General features: G+C 44.9%; 1 protein-coding gene across 1 annotated transcript in view; it reads left to right on the forward strand.

The window, feature by feature from the left end:
* The window catches only part of ntrk3a (neurotrophic tyrosine kinase, receptor, type 3a), a 183,645-nt gene that overhangs the window by 159,920 nt on the left and 1,225 nt on the right, over nucleotides 1-22,500 (forward strand). The window contains exons 13-17 of the mRNA XM_012818359.3: nucleotides 5,202-5,332; nucleotides 11,247-11,419; nucleotides 13,950-14,193; nucleotides 18,396-18,554; nucleotides 20,436-22,500. The exon at nucleotides 20,436-22,500 is cut by the window's right edge and continues 1,225 nt beyond it. Coding sequence (XP_012673813.1) covers nucleotides 5,202-5,332; nucleotides 11,247-11,419; nucleotides 13,950-14,193; nucleotides 18,396-18,554; nucleotides 20,436-20,621 — 893 coding nt within the window. The 3' untranslated portion in view covers nucleotides 20,622-22,500. The remainder of the gene's footprint in view (nucleotides 1-5,201; nucleotides 5,333-11,246; nucleotides 11,420-13,949; nucleotides 14,194-18,395; nucleotides 18,555-20,435) is intronic.

Raw genomic sequence — 22,500 nt, forward strand, 5'->3', positions numbered from 1 at the left:
GAGTTCTCACAGTGTCTTCTACGAGTGTATGTAAATGCACAAATGTAGCCTGCATCCCTGAGTACGAGGTTCCTACTCTTCTTTTCCCGAAAGGAGAAGTGTCGTATTTCACAATTCTTTCTTCTCCTCCTTCAGCATAAAGAGCTGTCTGGAGGGGGGATGCGTCTCGGGCGGCTTCTTTGGCATATTTCATGAGGTTCTTGTCACTGACGCGTGTGCGGATCTCAGCGGTGGGTCTCCTCTGGCATGGCTGAAAGCCCCCACTAGCTGCCGCAACCCTGACAGGCCTCCTGTTTCTTCCTCAGACATAACGGAGGCTCTTTCACACGTCAGTGCGTGCGCTTTAAAGCTCAGCTTTCACTCGTGTGCACGTCCTGCTCGCTTACCACGTTTCGGAGTGTTCTGGCTCTAGCCACAACTCCTGGGTCTGCGCCCACCGTACGTGCCTCTTTCTATCTCCCTATCTCTCTCTCTCTCTCTCTCTCTCTCTCTCCCATACATGCACACATTCATGTGCCCTCACAATGCCTGTGATGTCTCATTCAATTCATGCCAGTGTCAGCATCGTACTCGCTGGATTCTTTGTTGATATGGCTGCCTATGTGTCAGGCTGTCTTCCATGCATAAAGAGCAACATCAGCTTCCTGTGTGTGTGTGTGTGTGTGTGTGTGTGTGTGTGTGTGTGTGTGTGTGTGTGTGTGTGTGTCTGTGTGTCTGTGTGTCTGTGTGAAGGAGTGTGTGTGTGTGAGGGTGGGAGTGGGGTGGGGGTGGGGGATTTATGAGTGCATAAAGAGCATTGCTGGCAGATGCATAAAGGGTGTTGTGTATGTTTGGGGGTGGGAAGGTGTGTGTGTGTGTGTGTGTGTGTGGGTGTGTGTGTGGGTGGGTGTGTCAGGCCTATTTGATGCGTGAAGAGCCCTGACACCCATGGACCCATGGAGTGTGATGGCTGTGTTTTTGAATTGTGTGCGGTGACGTCATGACAGCAGCTATCTGCTATCTGCTGCACGCTCACAGCAGGGGAAGGCTTTGTGGTGCTGCCCCGAGCTCACCTGCTGCTGAGTCCTGTCTTTCTCCTCCTCACTGCTCCCTCCTCCTTTCCCTTTTCCATCTCATTTGCTTTCCCCCTTTCTTTTCAATCTACATTCACCCTCACTCTCTGTCTGTCATCCACCCTCTCTCTCTTTCTCTCTCTCTCTCTCTCTCTCTCTCTCTCTTTGTCTCTCATTCACTCTCTCGAATTCACCCTCTCTCTCTCTCTCTCTCTCTCTCTCTCTCTCTCTCTCTCTCTCTCCCTTCGTCTCTCATTTACCCCCCCCTCTCTCTCCTCGTCTCTCATTCACCCTCTCTCTCTCTCTCTCTCTCTCTCTCTCTCCTCTTGTTTGTCGTGCTCTTTGTCTTGCTCTGTCGCCTTCCCCTTGAGCTGAGAGGGTTGAGGGCTGGGTGGAACATCCTCCATTATTTATCAGTGTCTGGGAGCACCGGGTGAGGGGGTGTGTGTGGGTATGTGTGTGGGTGTGTGTGTGCGTGTGCGTGTGTGTGTGGGTGTGGGTGTGGGGGTGGCAGCAGAAGGAGAGAGATTCATTCCCGCATCCGCAGCACCAAGAGTTTACAAGCAGTGTGACACAGCATCACAACCGCACCTTATCACAGGGTGATGTACTGCAGGGCAGAATTACAGCCACACAGTCATCACAGCAATACTACACACAGCCATACAACACAGGGTTATGACAGGGTGACTGTACAACACAGTATTAAGACCTTACCATACTACAACATAACATGACAACAGAACAAACATGTCTGCTGTGGAAGAGAGTGGTGTGCTGCTGTGTTTACAGGGGTACACATCATGGCATCAATTATCCGTGTGGGAGGTGGAGCATCCATCTTGATCTCACACACACACACACACACACACACACGCGCGCGCGCGCAAACACACAAACACACACACACATATCATTGTCCTGATCCTCGGCCAGGTCAGTAGTTGACATGAATCTAAATATGTGTAAATATAACTAGGTACGCAAGTATGAATTGTGTAGATATGGAATTTTGGATTGTGATACATTTTTTAGAACGTTCATCAACTTTTTATATTTGTCCCCTATGAAGTAATGGCAGGTTTTTGAACACAATTCACCAAGTTTGTTCTGAAGCTGACTCCTCCAGTGTGTGGCTGAAGGAAGTAGTTCTACAAACAAGTTGTAGGGATCACAATGTGGGAATTATGCCTGCAAATATGCAACCGTAAGCGGGACAAGGGACTTTGTGGCATTCGGGTAACATATTGCACTTCGAGGTGTAACTCCAACATTACCACTTAGAACATGCATTATATTCTGCTGCGCTGTGTGTCATTCATTATCCCTTCCTTAATGAATTGGTATATTCTATGCCTGTACACATGCTGATTATTGGCTGATAAATCTGTCTCTGCTGCTGTTCCCTGCACTTTCCCTGATCTCCTGTAATGCCTTCCTGAATGGACTTGTGTCAGTAAACTGGCCCAGTAATCCAAGCTCAGAACGGGATGGATGCACATTTGTTATTTTTGTAACAGGAGAAGGAGACAAGAAGCAGAGAAGCACCTCTGTTGGTCCCGCACAGTGGTGTTAAAAATGCTCCATCACCTCGTCCTCTACACTGATCAGTATGCACTATGAGCACAGACCGGACTTTGATATGCATTAGTGATAATGCACTCTGTTTTAGGCCAGGCATGGATGTGGGTCAGAGTACTCTACAGGGTGTTCCCTCTCAGCCTCTGTCTCTTTTTTTGTTTTTTCATTTTTATTTCAGTTGTCTTTATTTTTTATTTTGTTCTATAGAAGCTTGCAGATTTTGGAGCAGATTCAGAGGGTATGAAGAGACTGCCCCGAGCTGATAACCACTATAAAAGTCTTTCTTTGTTATGTCTTGAATAATATATTTGTGCATATTTTGCAACTTGACACAGAGCAGTGGGCTTTATTCTAAATATATGTGTTTCAGTGTTTCATTACTTTGGGTTTATTTTGGAATGCTGAGGTTACCATCCAGTCTTTTGTGGTTGCCCTTTTTGCCTGTGTGCAGATGGAACTGTAACGTTATGTAAACCAGTCACAGTGCAACAAGTCAGGATTTGGTAGGGTGCTTGCTGAAAAATGAACAAAAGTTTTGGAGTGATCAGTCAGACTTGTTGTGACTGTAGGATACGTGATGCGCTCTGATTTTATTTCTCAATTAATGGTGGCCTTGAGAAGACAACAGAGGGAGAAATGGTAATGCATGAACCTAATTACCCTGCATTCCAAGGCAAGCAGCTGTACTGTACAGTACGCAGCTGTGCGAGCAAACCAAGGCCTAATTAGGATCGAGTGTGTGTTCTGTGTACCAGCTGGGTGTGTGTACAGCACTTTACACACATACTAACCTTGTGAAACTGGTGCTCTCACCCCCCACACACACAACCACAACCACACACAAACAAAGAGAGAGACAGGTGACCAATCTCCCATAATGAGAATATTAATCCATGTCATTTGTAAGGGTCTTAAACTTTCTGTGAAGTGACAAACCTACTACAAACACAGACACATACACACGGTCAGTAATTAGACCCTCATCACTCTCAAGAACACATAGATATGTGTGTCTGGGTGTGTGAGTGTGTCTGGGTGTGTGGATGTACTATATGTTTGGGGAGTTGGAGGTTTGAGCTCGTTTTCCCTTCCTGATTAAATCATTTTAATTAGTCAGAAAAAAAATGCAAATGATCAAACAATCCACCTCAAAAAGTTTTTTTTTCCCACACACACACACACGCACACACACACACACACACGCACACACACACACACACACACACACAGACACACACACACACACGCACACACACAAAAATAAGTAAACACAAGTAATGTAAAAATGAAGCATCGTCGTGGTTATGGGCTGACAGATCCTCCCTGTCCCTGGACCTCTGCCATATTACCCAGCATGCATCTGGCTTGTGTGCGTCGGCTGTAATTGTAGCTAATATGTTTCTGGCCTGGGCGCGAGCTGCCCTGCTGGAGGAATGTGGATGTGGTGCCAGTGAAGGAAGACTTCAGGCTCATTTGCTTAAGCATCCATCTATCAATATTAGTTTGTTATTTGCGGCACTGGCGCTCGGTCCACCGTGAGGAAAATTGTGGCGATGGCTGAGTAATTTTGGCCGGCTGATGTTGATGTTGGCCGGCTGCTCGGACTGAACCGCTGTTTGGAGTAAATAGCAGATGCTGGGCTGCGCGCGCGGCCATATGGAAACCTCTCCCAGGCCACGAGCTGGCATTTCTTTCTCTCTATCTCTCCTCCTCTTTCTGAACAGGTGGAGACACACACACACTGGTTGAAATCAGAGAGATTAAGGCCCTGGTCTGTCCCACTCACACAGCCAGCAACTCCCCAGTGCCTCCGATTTGTTTTGGTGTATTAAGTTTGACATTTCCATTTATTAAGGGGAGAGTATCTCGTTATAAAATTCAGCACGAGATGCTGTTTTCATCTGGCCTTTGGGAGCTGTTTTGCCACTGAATTTCATCTTTTTGAATTTTTGGTGGTGTGGCAAGTGTGGCAAAATAAAACCTATTTTTGATGCCATGGAAGACCAAATGGAATAAAAGCATAATAGACATAAATATTATAAACGACCAGACCTGAACCATGTTTCCCAAAAGCGTTGTGTCACAACAATCCTTAAATCACTAGTTAAAATGATGATATTGCAACATAAGTGAAATGCAGACTTCTTGTAGGATCTTTCAGCTGTACTGTTAGTTCAACGAGACAGGAGATGATCTCCTGGAGTATGCATTGGAGTCACTGCATTCATGGAAAAGGTTCACATGGCTGATTATCAGTTCAGGCTTTGTTTTCTGTGACCGTGTGAGATTGTGTTAGACGAGAGCACACTTCAGAGGCTCATCAGGTTTCATGGTGCTTCACCAGACAGTGGCCTGCTTTTAATTACAGGCCACATACAGTAACTGTGTGTCAGGCCCGTAATGTCCTATCTACAGAACTCTAACCTCTCTCTCTCTCTCTCTCTCTGTCTCTCTCTCTGTCTCTCTGTCATTCTTTCATATCCTCTATTTTCTCTCTCTCTCTATCTCTCTTTCTCTCTCTCTCTCTCCCTCACTCTCTCTTTATTTCCTATATTTCCCTCCTCACAGACGTCCAGCACATTAAGCGGAGAGACATCGTGCTGAAGAGGGAGCTGGGCGAGGGGGCCTTTGGGAAGGTCTTCCTGGCAGAGTGCTACAACCTCAGCCCCACCAAGGACAAGATGCTGGTGGCTGTTAAGGTAAGAGATGATCCATCCATTACAGCCCACTCCCCTGGCACCCCTCCCTCTCCCCCCAACCCCTCACACACACAGAGAGACAGACACACACTCACTCACACACACACACACACACACACACACACACACACACACACACACACACTAACACACACTCACTCACACACACACACACACACACACACACACACACACACACACTAACACACACTCACTCACACTCACACACACACACTCACAGTCACATGCATACACTCACACACACACAAGGGAAGAGATGATCCCTCCATCACAGAGACCCCCCTATTTGGTTTCAGCCTGCAGACTGAGGGGTCATGGCTCCTGAACGATCACAGCAGAGCCGTGTTAAACCCGATCCTCCTCCTCCACGGGCAGCTCAGTCTCTGCTCCAGGCAAACCGTGGCTCCAAAAAAGATGATTTGGTGACTTGGATCACTTCATTTTTTTTTTTTTTTAAAGTCACGTTAACGATCAATAGGTAGACTTATGATGTTTTGCCGTCGATAAGAGGTTGGCAGATGATACCAGAGTGCCATTGTGGGTCACCCTTTTCTTGGAAGTAAAAGCCTGAGTCCCATGAAGGGGGCAGCTGGTGGGGCAGAGAGCCTTTCTTTTGGGAAATCATATTGCAGACTGAGCAGCTCAACCAGTGCGGTTCACTTTACAGTTTTTTAAAGGCTGCTGGAAAATATCCTGGCAGATTCAATATCCCACTTACGCCAGAGCACCACAGGGCCTATCCAATTTTCCTCCCCTTTCTGTTTTTTTTGTCAAACTTATTTTATTTATCTATGGATTTTTTTTTCTTTTTTTTTTAACGAGAGGGGGTATGGTTGAGTGAACCAAGTCAAGAAAGAAAAACAAAACAACAAAAATATTAAACTGCAAGTTTCTTTAATTTTATGAAAATGATTCACTTTGTATTTTAGGTTTTATTTTTTATTGTTTTTTTTTTCATTCCTGGTCTAGTACACAACAAAAGTGTTTTAGTGTTTCATGTTGGGTTTTGTCTGACCATTTACAGAAGAGGCACATGCTGACTGTCGCTGCAGTACATTTTAGCTTAAGCTCTCACATACAAGCACACAGGGAGTGGTTTTATAATTCAGTCAGTCTGTCACCTCAGGAATAATACATGGAAGCTTTTGGAATGTGGAAATTACAATTCAATATATAATCACAGTGATGTGTTTTGCTGCGGATGCCGACTCATCTGCTTCATATGAGCTCTATACTTTAGATTGTTTTTGCACATAGGTTTACACACACACACACACACACACACACACACACACACACACACACACACACACACACACACACACATTAATGCACCCACAAACAGCATCCTTGAGCTTGCTGGGCTTGTGGTTATCTGAAAGCATGTCCTCAGTTTAATTGGCTTTGAAATAGCAATGTTGTATATCAGACGTGGAGGTTGAGTATAGTAGTCTGGCGTGGAGTCTTTTCATTTCATCTGAGCTGCTTGTGAAATGTGATCGGCTTTCCCAGCAAAGAGTCAGACTGCTGAGGATTAGAACCTGAGTGCACACAGCATCCTCTTTATCCCGCAGCATCTTCCCACAGCATCATCACCACCATCAGCATCAGCATCATCTCATTCCTGACCCGATCGATCTTTATTAAATATGTTGCACCATGAAATGGTTACTGGTGTATTACCCTTTTATTGCAGTGTGTTATTGCAATGATATACAGGCCATTTCTCTGCTCCATTCCCCTTAAGTACACCTCATCTCTGCACTGGCTTTCCCCCTCTCCCTCCCTCTCTCCTTCTCTCTCTCTCTCTCTCTCTCTCGCTCTCTCTCTTTCTCTCTCTCTCTCTCTCTTTTCTCTCTCTACCTCTCCCCCACTACCACTCTCCCTCTCTTTTTCCCTCTCTCTCACTCTATCGCTTTCTCTCTCTCTCACACTCCTACAGGTTTGTAATAAATCTACTATATGTGGTGCCGAAGCCCAGAGACGCTGGTGTTTACAGAGTTTGCCTAACTTGGAGAGTGCATTCTGCTGAAACACAGCCACTTGGCTGGAGCAAAAATGGCTTCCGACATACTCTCAAAGACGCCAACCCCATCCCCTCAGCTCAGACGGCAAGGCCAGGGGCTAATGTGGTACTTACGCAACCACCGGCAGTCGCCACAAGCCTGTGTGCCTGGCCTTGTGGGTCAAGCCTATGGATTGGAACTGCAGTTGGATGTTCTGAATGTCGTTGAATGTGCTGTAATTGAAAGCGTAGGTTTGTCCTTGTAGGGATGTAGAGCTGGCGGGCAGGTTGTGGTCACACGTGGGTCTGAGCTTGACTCCTTTAACCCTTTTAGGAATGGGTTTTCCATCATATTACTGGGATCTTACTCCTCAAAGGAGCACTGCAGACACTGAGACCAGAAAAGACAAAGGGGCTGAATGCTGACTATTCCAGTGGCTTGAATTAGAAATGAAATGAGAAGACATGCAATATATAGTCTATAGTATAAAACACACACACACACACACACACACACACACACACACACACACACACACACACATTAACGTGCAAACACAAAGGTGGCATGATGGCTGGCCATCCACAGGTGGCTTGTTCATGGCTTACTGGTTGTGTGTGTGTGTGTGTGTGTGTGTGTGTGTGTGTGTGTGTGTGTGTGTGTATGTGTGTGTGTGTGTGTGCGTGCGTGCGTGCGTGCGTGCGTGCGTGCGTGCGTGCGCGTGCGTGTGCGTGTATGCATTTATCACTCATGTGTGCATCCCCCCTCCTCCTCCCCCTCTCCTGCCCCCTTCTGTCACTCCATCACGGGGCCTGCATGTCACTCCCACATGTCACTCATGTCATCAGCACCTCAGACTCTTTTTTCACTTTTTTAGCCCTTTTCACTGATTTTCTGTGCTGTCACCTGTATGACTGTTTTTTTTCCGTGTATGGGAGGAGGCATGTGTGTATGTGTGTGAATGCGAGTGTGTGTGCGTGCATGGGGGCGGTGTTTGAGCGTGTGTGTGTGCATCTCCTCTGTCTCAGCTCAGATCACTCCTGGTTTCCTGCCCCACGTCAGTGCCTGTTGTATGCTTCTCTCCCCTCTGCGTGCGTCACCCACTGCCTGTGTCTATCACTTGTGCCTCTAACAGTGCATGTGTCAGCTCTGATGAACACACTTATCAGAGAAGTGGGGCTCATGATGAGAGCGAGAGAGAGGAGAGAGAGAGGAGAGGGGGAGAGAGAGAGAAAGGGGAGAGTGGGAGAGAGAGAGAGGGGAGGGAGGGAGGGAAAGAAAGGGGGATGGGTGTAGGAGAGCCAAGAGAGGCATAGATCCAGCCCAGCTCCTGCGTGTGAGGAATGATGGGCCGGTGGATAATCGCGGTGAGAAGTTTCTACATCAGGAGTAATGGCGCCACCATTCCCTTTCTCCCTCCACCTCCTCCTCCCCCGTATCATCTCTTTGTGCAGCGCGGCTCACGAGAGGGCTGATTTACAAGGGGAGATGATGGATGCGCTTGCTGTTCTTCTTCTCCCTGCATTTAGGCGCAAAGGGGTGGGAATACACTGAGCCCTACGGAATCAAGTATCTGCCTGCCCACTTGGCAGTACCACATTAGATTCTGTCATGGAGGCTCCAGTGTACGTGTGTGCGTGTGTGCGTGTGTGCGTGTGTGCGTGTGTGTGTGTGTGTGTGTGTGTGTGTGTGTGTGAGGGGCTGTGAGTGTGTATGTGTGTGAGTGATTGTGTGAGTGTTGTGTTCATATACATGTGCATGTGTGTGTATTTATATGGGGGAGGAAGAGCATGTGTGTCTGTGTTTGTGCTTGTACATGTGCACAAGTATGTTCTTGCACATGTGTGTGAGTATGTGTGTGTAAGAGAGAGAGAGTATGTGCAGGCTTGTGTGTGTGTGAGTGTGTGTGTGTGTGTCTGTGTGTGTGTGCGTGAATGTGTTTGTGGGTCTGGGTGTGTATGTGTGTGTGAATGGGGCACAGGTGGACAGAAACAGGGCTGATAGTATGTCTCTGTTGGGTCTCGATGCCTGGGCCATCTGTTCGCCTGAGCTCTCATCCATCTCCCCCCCCCCCACCCCCACCCCAAACATGCTCTGTGCAGTTGGCCAAGGGATCCTTAATTAAAATTAAACTGTTGCTGTAAGTGTCTGAAACACAGCTCGGAGCGTAACTTGAGAAATCCCAATCTCTCCTGAGGGGCCCTGGCCTGATAGAGCACAGCAGACAGTAGACCAGAGACACTGGAGGCAGGGGCTGGCCAGCAGAGGTTGGGCTTGGGAGCAGGAGATTGAAGCCATCTGGATAAAACAGCGAATTTTTTCCCCTCAAGGCCAGTATTATATGGATCATGAATTTGTAGTCATGTGGGTTAGTTCTCTTGGCGTGTGCGATTCAACACGTAGTGAATGGTATTGAAGTGATTCCCTGTGAGGCAGTTGTTTGTCCTGAGTGTGGCAGCTGATCTTACTGTAAACATTTCAGAAGCAATGTAATTCAGTGGAGCCGTGCAGCCGTGTTGTTGGCCGCAGGAAGCTGCAGATTCCCCATCACTTGAGCCCTCTCCTCAGTACCATTATCATCACCACCATCATCACGAGCATCGGCATAATTTCTCTCTCACACACATACACACACACACACACACACACACACACACACACAAACACAAACACAAACACAAACTTTATATACTCTATTTGATTCTACATTACACAAGTCAAGTTTCATCAGGGATCAAATCTTTTTTTCACACATGCACACGCACACACACACACACGCATACACCTAAACACACAATTTATATACTTAATTTAATTCCACATTACACAAGTCAAGATTCATCAGGGATCACTTTTTCTTTTCACACACACATACACACGTACACACACACACACACACACATAGCATAGTCACTGCTTTAGTCTTATAGAGCTGCTAGTATCTCTACAACACGTTCGTTCAGAGCACTCTCTTCATTATCCTTGATAAATTGTGTCTTGGGAGGGAGCTCGGATGGTCACCCCGTAAATTCAGCCCTTCCCATAGCATCACAAGGCTTCAATGAGAGCACATTGTCTGCCTGAATGGCACCTAAATCACAGGGGGGGGAGAATTTGTGTGTGAGGGAGTCTCTTTTCACCGCAGGAGGTGCTCATCATAGCGTCATAAATGCACGCCAACACGTTGAGTGATGTGCAAGGTTTTGTCTTATGTGGAAGATGTTTTTATCCATTAAAAAACTACGTGGTACAGGTAAACAAGATTGCCATACAGGTGTACGGTTGTCCAAAAGAGGCAACTTTGATATTTGTGACACACATGACAAGGATTCCATTTTTGGCCAGTGGCAGTATACAGACAGCGGCAGAAAGCTGAACAGATATCTTTGACAGTCAGTTCTGTTTCTGGGTTCTGACCTTTGCCTAGCACATTTGCTCATTATCGCCCACAGGGAGAGCAGAGACACTCGGAGACATGGAGACTCTGGGCCTTAATTTGAGGGCAGTATGATGGCGTTACCATGGCAATAGCTACCACCCATTATTGTCACAATATCTCGGAAGTGAACTTCCAGCTATAAAGCATGCTGTCCTTCACTTGCATTCATTTTTCAATGTGTAATTAATGCAAGCACTCACTAACTCACTAATTGAAATAATATAACTAACAGCCCTGAATTGTATTATCTTTATTTTGTTGTTTAGACTTGTTTTGTAACCTTTTCATGGTACAAGAGAAAAACACTCAAGTCACTAAATGGTGAGCTGGGTAGATTTCTCCTGACTGACAACCTAATTGACTTATTGAACTTACCTCTAAGACACTTAACTAACTCACTTAAGAACTCACTTTCTTAATTATTTATTTGTTTTCTACTCACTCACAGACTTTAAAGGACCCAACACTGGCAGCGAGGAAGGATTTCCAGCGAGAGGCTGAGTTATTGACCAACCTGCAGCACGAGCACATTGTGACGTTCTATGGAGTGTGTGTGGACGGAGACCCTCTCATTATGGTATTTGAGTACATGAAGCACGGAGACCTCAACAAGTTTCTCAGGTAAGGGAGTGTGAGTGTGTGTGTGTGTGTGTGTGTGTGTGTGTGTGTGTGTGTGTGTGTGTGTGTGTGTGTGTGTGTGTGTGTTTAAATGTACACATTTTAGGTTAGTAAATGTCAAAATGATGAACTGACAATCACTTTTAAAATCTAAAGTCAGCATTATTTAAAACACAATCTGCTGACTACACACGTAGGCTAAGTAAGCAAATGTAAAAAGTTAAACACATTATCAGCTAAGGTCAAACAGAAGTTACAAACTGCTGTAGTGGCCAGCCAGCCATCTAGCTAACGTTAGCCTGTACAGTCATCCATCCAGCCGGCCATCTAGCTAACGTTAGCCTGTACAGTCATCCATCCAGCCAGCCATCTAGCTAACGTTAGCCTGTACAGTCATCCATCCAGCCAGCCATCTAGCTAACGTAAGCCTGTACAGTCATCCATCCAGCCAGCCATTTAGCTAACGTTAGCCTGTACAGTCATCCATCCAGCCAGCCATTTAGCTTACCTAAGCCTATACAGTGGTAGGCTACTGTACATGATGAGGACCAGATGTTGACTAGTGTGCCAAAAGTAGCAAAGATAATGTCCCACCTTGCTCTTTTTATGCCTTGGCAGCATGTTTGTATTTTTTTAGAAACGTAGTCTGGGGGTTTAAAACCATGACATGTCTGCCTCAGGCAAACTCTTTGGCCTCCAGAGTCAAAGGAGCAAGAAGACACATAGTTGGAACTTTACATATCTGCAGTACAAACAAAACAGACAAAATAGTGTGAATACATAACGCTGATTTAATTATTCCATTTTGAAAATCCTGGCAGAGCTGTTTGCCATACACAGATTCATGTTAAGCAGAAATGATTCTAATGTCCCTATTGTTATGTAGCAAACCTTTTTAAAAAGTGTCTTTATGTGTGTGTCTGTGTGTGTGTGTGTTTGAGAGAGAGAGAGAGAGAGAGAGAGAGAGAGATAGAGAGAGAGAGACTGCCTATTGCTTCTGTTAAACACTGAGGAAGGGAGAGGCAGCCTTATATTGAATAACACAAACACTTCATTCCCCACCCTTGCAGATGTACCCTGTCTGTTTTACAAATGCTACTATATATGCTGTTATATTGAAGGCTGAACAGACTCATCTCATATGTACATGACAAGGCCAAAACAACAGGATAAAAGACTAAAATCTCTTCACGGTCTCCTACGATAGCAGTGGGGGCAGGCCATTGTCTTAGAGTGTAATGCAAATAAAATGAAACTACAGCACAGTCGTTTTCATTAGAAGCCTTTCAATAATTCAGTTTGAGCTCTTGGTGTTTTAGCTCTCTGCTTTTTGCAGCGGGATAATTGAAGTGATCCGTCTTAATAGAAAAAGTTTATCACATCATCTCGGGCCCGTTAGTAACAGAAGACAGTGCACACAATGCAAAATGAAAACCACAAAAGGCTCCCTCTTTTTTTCCCTTTCAGTTTTGAGTTATGCGCAGTAATAGGAATGCATTTGTGGAATTTTATACAAATTGATGTAGGAGGGAAATAATGTTTATTTTTCTTTTCTTTCTTTCTTTTTGTATAGAAATCTGCTACCCTTTTAGTTTAACCACATTTTTAACTATACACATATTGTTTTATGTATTAGAATTTAATCTTCCCTCATATTGAAGCCTCCCTGACGGTCTCTAAGAATCGTCTTATGCTGAACACTTCACCTGGATGTAGCTATAGTATAGCATCAAACTTCAAATGCTAAAGCTCTCAGTCTGCTATTATGTATGTATTTCAAACATTTCAAAGCTTCCAGGTATTTTCTAAACAAGCATGCTAAATGGACCTGCTGTTTCTCTGAGTTTTTTTTTATTCTTGGTGGCTCATTGTAAATACCTGCCCTATACTCACACAAACACACACACACACACACACACACACACTCGGAAGGTCTTGGTTATGGTTAACACTTCAAACCCTAAGGCCTGTTTAGGTAGTCTGCCATGCCTTGATATTTTTGTATATTTCACCTAACTAAAAAGAATGAGGCAAAAGTGGAATGTATGATTATATTCTAGATCTCAGCAATAATAACAAGAAAGTAAAAGGAATATAGTAAAAAAAGTTTTTTATTTCAATTAAATCTAAACATACTCTTACAATACCACCAGATGCCCCACAGGGCTGCTTAGGGTCCAAAGGATTTCATTATAATAGACTCCTGCACTGCCACAAATGAGTAAGGCTTTTAGGTCTGTTATGTGAAAGGCTCACTATAGACGTAGGATTGGTCCTATTATACTAGACTATGAGCAGCAGGCAGTTTCTTTGCCGTTCTTGAGGTTCATGAGCCTTTTCAATAATGCACAGATCTGGGGCTTGTGTATTTTTAATGGTACCAGTCTTAGTTACTCACTGAATGCCATGATGGCACCAATGGGAGTGCACCGTGACATCACCTCACCGTCATCACCTCTCCTCTGATTGGCTGGCTTCCACCGCCCCAACATCTCTCTCTCTCTCTCTCTCTCTCTCTCTCTCTCTCCCGCAGAGCTCATGGGCCGGATGCCTTGATCCTGGTTGACGGACAGCCGCTGCAGACCACTGGGGATATGGGCCTGTCTCAGATGCTGCACATTGCCTCTCAGATCGCCGCCGGAATGGTCTACCTGGCCTCCCAGCACTTTGTGCATCGAGACCTGGCCACGCGCAACTGCCTGGTGGGCAACGGCCTGTTGGTGAAGATCGGAGACTTCGGCATGTCCAGAGACATCTATAGCACCGATTACTACAGGGTAGGCTGTTTTTAGCGGACATTACAAATGGCCATTTCTGGTCAAGGTCCAGAGGGAGCATGAATACAGAGAAGAGAGAGAGTCATGATGACTGACTGACTCACTGACTGACCGACTGACTCAAAATAGACCTCACTGTCAGATGGGCTATGCTAAATAATGCCTAGTTAGTGAATGACTAACTAACTAAATGGTTTTTAATAATTTTTTTTCTCTCAGATTAAGATTTCCAGTAATATATTTCTTTTTTGATCACCCAACCATGCCTAAACTGATCTCTTTTAAATTCAGGGCAGGTCAAAGAAGAGGTGTGGACAGCCACTGGAATGCACACCTTGTTCTTCTCCTTCTTCACTTTATTTATTTTGAGCAGCACACTTAATGAACTTTTGAGTGTCCACTGAAAGCTCATTCATCCTGCAGACATTCTGTACAGGGCCGCGCGATCACAATGAAGACATAATTTATTTGAGAAGTCGCTCTCTGGTGTTCTCAATACGCTTGCATTTCAAACCGTATCAATCACTCGCAGGTAGATTTCTCATTACGCCTCTGATTTAGCACACAGATTGCTTAATGAAACGCATGGAGCTCATAATGCCTCCGTGATGGATGTGGATACGTGAATGCAGAGGCATCTGCTTCTCTGGCATTTAACAGCAGACTCCATCAGCCCCTAAATAATACTGACGTTCCTAATAATGCAGCCTGGGGCAGAAGGGGGTGTTCTGATCAGTCTGGCTGGCTTTTGTGAGGCAGGGTGAGATTTACCTCAGTTAGAGTTACCCAAACGCTGCAGGAAATAACATGTGTGACTAGAGTTGTGGGTATTGTATGAGTAAACGCATTCATTTAAGCCTAGTTGGCCTATTTATGTCAAGACAGCCGTGTCTTTCAAACTCCAGAATAAAATGAGTTGTGACTAATTAGACGAGAAAGGCAGGAGGAACCAACAAGCGCTAATCACCAGAAAATGCTAAAACAAAATGACTCTAAAAATAGAATCCTATTTTAGAACGCAAGTAATTTCCTCATTATCAGACTCCATTGTTGCAGTAAATACTCTCCCTCGCAGGCACAAGTGTGTTTCAAGTAGACTTGATATGTGACATTCTGAACATTCTAGAAGCCTCTTTTTTTTAAGAGAGACGTTCCAGTGTGTGCGCTCACATGCTGGTGCGTGCGTATGTCAGCATGTGACCGGGCTGTCAACCGCCGCCTTCATCACTGTCACCCTGTACATCATTTTCACACTTGTCGCTTTGCTATATGAATCCACGAAGAAGCTTTTTAACCAACCTCTCACTCTCAATTCCAGGTCTATGGAGGCGCTAATTGGAGTCAAAACGTCACGTCTGCTCCTGGGCTTATTACAACACGTTCTCAAAAATACTGCACACTAAAATACTGACCCTTATTTTTCTCAACAGTATGGAATGCTGCTGTGCTATTGTTTGTTGCTACCTGAAAAAGGTCTCTAAACATCTAACAGCCCACTGCATCTCATCTGAAGGATCTCACAATTAAAGTACTGTAATGTGTTCTGTAATGCAGCTGTGGAGACGCACACAGAACATACAGTCATCAGACAGTCAACAACTTCTTGCTAGCACGCCCGCCTCCCTTGTCTGAGGTTGGAAGTTCGAGTCCAGTGCAGGACTGTGCTTGTCTACACAACACCCCCTGCCCACCCTGCACACACTTCACCACACCACACACAGAGGAACACACCAGAGCTCTGTAATTCAGATGAGGTAAAGCGACAAGCTTCCACTCTGTGTGTGTGAAGCTATACAGCTAAAGCCAGTGGCTCACTATACTAAACACACTATTATTTGAATTGCTCCACATTACCAAATGCTTGACCTAAATCAATGTAGACATGTCAAACAATGTTCCACTCACAATGTTAAACTATAATAACAAAGTAAAAAAATATATATACGTTATTTCCACCTTGAAAACTTTGAAATGTACACATGCATTATACATCTTCACTACACATGCACGACTGTAAGTCTTCTCACCAGAGCCTTCTCACCAGAACAAAATCCGAACAAACCGTGAACTTCACCATTTATAAACCATAAGTAAAGTTCAGTGCTGTAGTGTATTGTATTGTTATGATAAATAATGGACTGTGTTTCACCCCCAGGACGTCTAACCCAAATTATTCATCAGTTGTCATGGCTATATCATTATCTACATCATAACCAAAGTAATATCAAGCACTATCAACCACTGTATCAATATTATCTACTGTATTCAAATTTTGTTCATTTATTTCAATGATAGTTCATGGAACCTTAATGATGTGTTCACAGAAACAAAGCATCTCTCTACAGGAACAGGGCTTGTGTGTGTGGGGGCCTGTAAAACTTTTAAATGTGTGTGTGTGTGTGGGTGGGAGGGCGAAAGGGCGTTGGTGGGTGCAGGACTGACTGACTCTCAGCCCCCCCCCCCCTCCCCCCAATTAACATTACCTGCGTTCAGAAGATAATGACGCTCAGGCCATAATATTGATTTAAATATGTATTAATTAGCTGGAGTAGAGCAGGCTTTGTGAGCAGTGCTGTGTGCTCGCCGTTTCCCCAGAGCGTGCTAATTGTGCCGCGCCTACACAGTTGCCCTTTGAGACCGTGGTGGGATTCTGTCAGCGTCCTGCCAGTTATAATTCCGCTCGGGGAGAAGGGGACCGAGGCTGACTTATTGGTATGCTTCTTCAGTCAACCACGGAGCCCCAGAAAACCCAATGTGGGTGAGGGTTGCTTTGTGCCGCGGAAAAGCCATTTAAATTAATAGAAATTCAATCAATTCATTTAATCTGCCAAGCAGCCGCACACAAATACACACACACACACACGAGCACAAACACAAACACTCAGTCCCTTTGAAAGGGAGAGGCGACTCTGAAGAACTGTGTCTGTGTGTTTGTGTGTGTGTGTGTAAATATTTATTAGGGATGTGAAGCACATTTATCAGGGCAAGCCCTGTGGCATGGCTGCACAGAGACAAAGCCGCCTGCTCTATGAGGAAAAGACAGCATACAAAACATGCGCACACACACACCACACACACACAGTACACACACACACACACACACTCACACCGTATGCCATCTCACAGAGCAAACTAGAGAATGCCGAAACAGTGGAACACCAAGGTCTTGACAGTGTTATCGTCAGCACATGGAAATATTCACACAGTTCTCTTGCGAGAGTTTCCGCCAGTGTCAGATGGTGTTGTGCAACACCATTAATGTTAACATGGCTGTGTGGTGCTGCTGTCAGGCGAGACAGACAGGCCACATATCATCCCTGTGCAGAAGGTCTCACCCCTGCCCCCACCCCCTCTCATCCCTTCTCTCCTCGACTGCGGTGCAATCGCGACCGCCATCTGATCGTGATTGCCGTGCGATCGTGACCGCGTTGCGACCGTGGCCACGGTGTGAGCACAGTCCTACAGAGCTTGGTAATTAACATGCCACTGCCCACTTAAGGCTCCAAATTGGCAGTAATGGCATGGCCGTCATCGACACGTCTCTCGGACCAGGGCCTGTAATTAACACAGCACTGTCGAGGCTCGACAGAAATGGATTTTAAACCGCCTTCCATTTCATTGTGATTGTGTGTGTTATGCGTGTGTGTGTGTGTGTATGTGTGCATGAGTATGGGGGCAGAGAATTGGGGAGGGGAGACATGATTAATGCCTGGTTGTTTTAATCAATTAATTTCTGGCTTCAGGGACGGACTCTGCAGATTTCACTTATGGCACAGACTTCATTTATATCCACAAGTGCTTTGAAGCTTTCAGGCTCCTTTAATAGAAATGTTCTTCTCCCCCATCCTCTTGCTCTACGGGAATCATCTATCTAGGCTGAGGTGAAATATCAGCCTCTTCTTCACTGATTCGTTACGCTTCACTGGAGCTGAGGGCAAATGACCTCACACACTACACATTAGGGTCTTTTAATAGAAGATCCCAAACACTGATTCAAATGAGTAGTATTATTGCATGTGCTTAATGTATGTTGCAGAACTAAGCATTAAAAATTCAGAACTGTACGTTCGTATTTTGGTTGTTTACATTTATGTTGACCATTGTACTATCTATATATACACTATATAATATCGCAGTCACAATTTGCAGCATTTGTGCTAGTGCTAATGATTTCTGTGTTTTTTTTTGTTTTTTTTTTGAAGGTCGGAGGTCACACCATGCTGCCCATTCGCTGGATGCCCCCTGAGAGCATCATGTACAGGAAGTTCTCGACTGAGAGCGACGTGTGGAGCTTCGGCGTCATCCTGTGGGAGATTTTCACCTACGGAAAACAGCCCTGGTTCCAGCTGGCCAATAACGAGGTAGACTGACGTAGATAAACATTATACTGCATGCCTGAGTGTTTTGTCCAAAAGCCTCCTGCCTCTCACTTCAAAGGGATCACAAGGCTACTGTTTGGTGTTGAGGAAAACGGTTGAGGAAGAGCTCATGTATGTTTACATTATATTATTTTGCACCAGTTTTTGTTGACATTAATTTATGCTATGGTAAAAATGCTATGGTATCCTAACATCCTGACTTACACTTCAACTACTAGAAAACATCGAGCAAAGGATTCTTTGTGTACATCTTCCACAAGGGGAACTGTTGGCTATCATTTGGAGCCCCTTTGGGGCTAGAACCATAAGACCATCCCTTTTACAAGGGGACTCGCAGCTAAGAGCTGCCATCAGCTAGTGCCATTAGTGGGTTGGGAAGGGCTTCATTTACAAATCACCAGCTTCTCTGAAGTCCTTCACTTTCTGGTCTTCAATATTGCATAAGAGCTGCCCTGGATGGTCTGCAGTCAGGTGCGAAAAGAATGTTCTGGAGTATGATAAAGAGAGGAAGTGGTGATTCACAGGCCTTTTAGGAAATCACAGAATGATGTTAAGCATTTGGCGGAAATTTTCCTATTTTTGTGTCGCTCATGGGCACCATATTTAAAATGTGAGTGGAAGCAATTAAGACTTAAGCCAAGATGACGAGAGGAGAACAATTAAAGGAACATAGCCTCGGAGTTTGTGTGTGTGTGTCTTTCTCACATGATCTCCATTTAAAATGTGAGCACATAAAAAATTGAGCCAGTGCAGTGCCTCACTGAATACACTGGCTCCATACCCTGTGCTGTGCATCATGGGTTTTGACCATGTTTGAACAAAGCAAATATTTGCATAACCCATTGACAGTTATGCTCAATATGTGCATAATAAGTAAACCAAGCCCACTATATAAATTATATGCTGGTCCCAGTCTCCCCTACCGAGAGTCTTTCCTGCTGTTGGAGTGTATGGTTGAGAAGTTAACAGGAATGAGGAGTCAGAGGTATCAAGGCCCTGTCTGGCTCCTCCTCTTTTCCATGTGCTACCTGTGTCTCCTGCTGATGGAGGTGATGCAGGTGTCCTGAATATCAGTAATTACTTCCTGGTTCGGAGCTCTAAAAGGCTCTCCAACCTCGACTGGTGGCCAGCGCTTCTGCCTTTCCTCACCCGCCACACCTTTTGGATTTGCTTCTGCTTACGCATTGCAGGGCGCCGCCCTGATGGCTTTACACTTTGATTTTCCAAATCCAACATTCATACCGACTTAACTTTAAGTTTATCTTAATTCATAAATATCTTTTTGTGATGGCGATCAACGTCAACCATGTTAACGTGCCCTGAGCCGGGCCTCTGGAAGAGGAGTGAGTGAGTCGGTTCACTGTGAGCCCACCCCAGCTCCATTTTATTTATTTTTTTTAAGATTTATTTTGGGCTTTTTATGCCTTTAATCGTACAGGACAGTGAAGTGATGACAGGAAGCGAGGCGGAGAAGAGGTGGGGAGAGGTGGGGAGAGGACCGGGAAACGACATCAAGCCAGACTTTAACCTGTGTCCCCGCGGGCAATGAAGCCCGTAAATGGGGGGCTTATCGGCTTGCGCCACAGTGCCCCACCCCAGCTCCATTTTTGATCTGGTACAGATGTGGTTCTGATCCGGCTCTGTCCCGGTGCAAATGTGTGCCAGAACAAGCTGCCCTAAGGGCTTTAAATTCTAATCATTACCTGACCGTTTCAGGTGTCATGGCCTTGGTATCTCACTGGTTCTTCGTGTTACTGTGAAAGCATCTAGCGGTACATCTTTCATGCCTTGCAGACTGTATACACTTTTCTTACCAGTTTCTCCTCTCTCTCACTCTCTCTCTCCCTCTCCGTCTATTCCCAGGTGATTGAGTGTATTACTCAGGGCCGTGTTCTGGAGCGGCCGCGTGTCTGTCCTAAGGAGGTGTACGACGTCATGTTGGGTTGCTGGCAGAGGGAGCCTCAGCAGCGAATCAACATCAAAGACATGTTGAAAATCCTCTACGCCTTAGGCAAGGCAACGCCTGTTTACCTGGACATCCTGGGCTAGCGCTCCGCAGCCGGTGTGGACATCTGTCCATCCGTTTGTCCGTCCGTCTGTCCGTCCGTCCGTCCGCCTGTCTGTCTGTCTGTGTCTAAGATGGCAACTGACCATGGAATAGGTCCTGCCTGGATCCGGTTGCGCTCCCCCACGGATGAACAACATCACATCCCAGGAATATCCCAAAACAACACAAACCTTAACACTCCGCTGTCACACACCTTCTACACGGGGAGAGACTCAAGTGCCTGCTAAAACCTTTGGATACACTGGATAAAGTCTTTAAAAAAAGCACTTTTACATTTTGTTTACCTGCATTTAAAACTGTACAGTTATACTGTATGAAGAGGAAAAGTCTGTCTTTTTTTCGTAAAAACAACACTCTTCAAAAAAAAAAAAAAAAAATACAAACAAATAATAACAAAAATGCTTAAAATCAAAGAAAAAGAAGACAACACAGGATTAAACGTTGGCTTTTCATATTCTGACATGATGACATGACAATTCAGCTCTCCTGTCCTATCTTTTGTTTTCATTTTATAAGTATATATATATATATTATATATATTTTTATTTCCTTGTTTTTTTTTTTTTCAAAGTGTGGACGTCTGCCATCTCTCTAGTGAAGGACAAATCCCCTTCTGAAGGAGACAGCTCGCTGTTGTCCAGTCAGACCGTTGGCAGGGACTTTGAAAAGCCTTACTGCAATCTCATCGGCTGGGCCTTTTCTTTGACACAAGAGGAACGACCAACAGGGCTCTTGATTCCTCTCACAGAGAAAGCTTTCTAATGAATGGAAGAACTCTGTAGAAAAGGAGCCACCGATTAAACCAACACATTTATTTAAAAAGTGAATGTATATAATGTAAATCTCTGTGTCACAAAGCTACCGTATGATAACTTATTTCCTATTTAGAACATTTTTGTTCCTTGGTGTGCAGTAATGGTGAGTGAATCCCATAAATATTTTGATAATATAATATTTTCTTTTTTTGCTTTGTTAGTGTTGTTTATGTTTTGAAGAATTTCCATCCAATCATAGAATGTATGTTTTAACTAAGTTAAACCCAGAGAGTATTCTAGTTTGTTGATTTCATTGGATGTGCGACTAACGTGTGAAGGAAGTTAAGTTGAGCTAAGCTGCAGAATACTCATGACAAGGCACTTACCATACATTCACCATACATACATGCACCATACATTCACCAAACATTCACCAAACATTCATCAAACATTCACCAAACACTCACCAAACATCCACCAGACAGTCACAAAACATTCATCAAACACTCACCAAACATTCTTCAGACACTCACCAATCACTCACCAAAAAATCCATTAAACATTCACCAGACACCTACAGCTTGCTGATCTGAGTATACAGATCACAATCTTAACGTGATCAAACATTTACCAAACATCCATGGGTCCTGGTACCACACCTTGTGCTCTGAGGCATGGCGCTTACAGCAGTAGTACCACGTTCCACGCGCAGATACTCCGCTTCTAGTCTTAACATGTCCGAGCATTCAACAAACAACCGCGGGACTTAGTGTAGCAGCTTTGGCATTAGGAGCGCCAACACTACCATACGCCATCATCATCCAAAACCTTACCACTGCTATATGTCTAGAGGTCTAGTGCTTCATAATGCTGAATACAGGCTCTAAGTGCTTCGAGTGTGTGGGGTGTGCTGAGGTGTACACCCTAAAGGTTAGACCATTCTGTCTATTCACCTAATCCTTACGCTGCTTTCACATTGCGGTGTCTGTTTTTAAAAGTACATGTCAAAGCTCTGGATAGAAAATGCGCCTTACTGCGAAACGTTAACAGTGCTTTGCTTAGTCTGACGGTGTCACAAATTTATTGTGCATGATTTTTTATTTTA

This window comes from Clupea harengus, chromosome 3 (genome assembly GCF_900700415.2).
Source record: "Clupea harengus chromosome 3, Ch_v2.0.2, whole genome shotgun sequence".
Lineage (NCBI taxonomy): Eukaryota > Metazoa > Chordata > Actinopteri > Clupeiformes > Clupeidae > Clupea > Clupea harengus.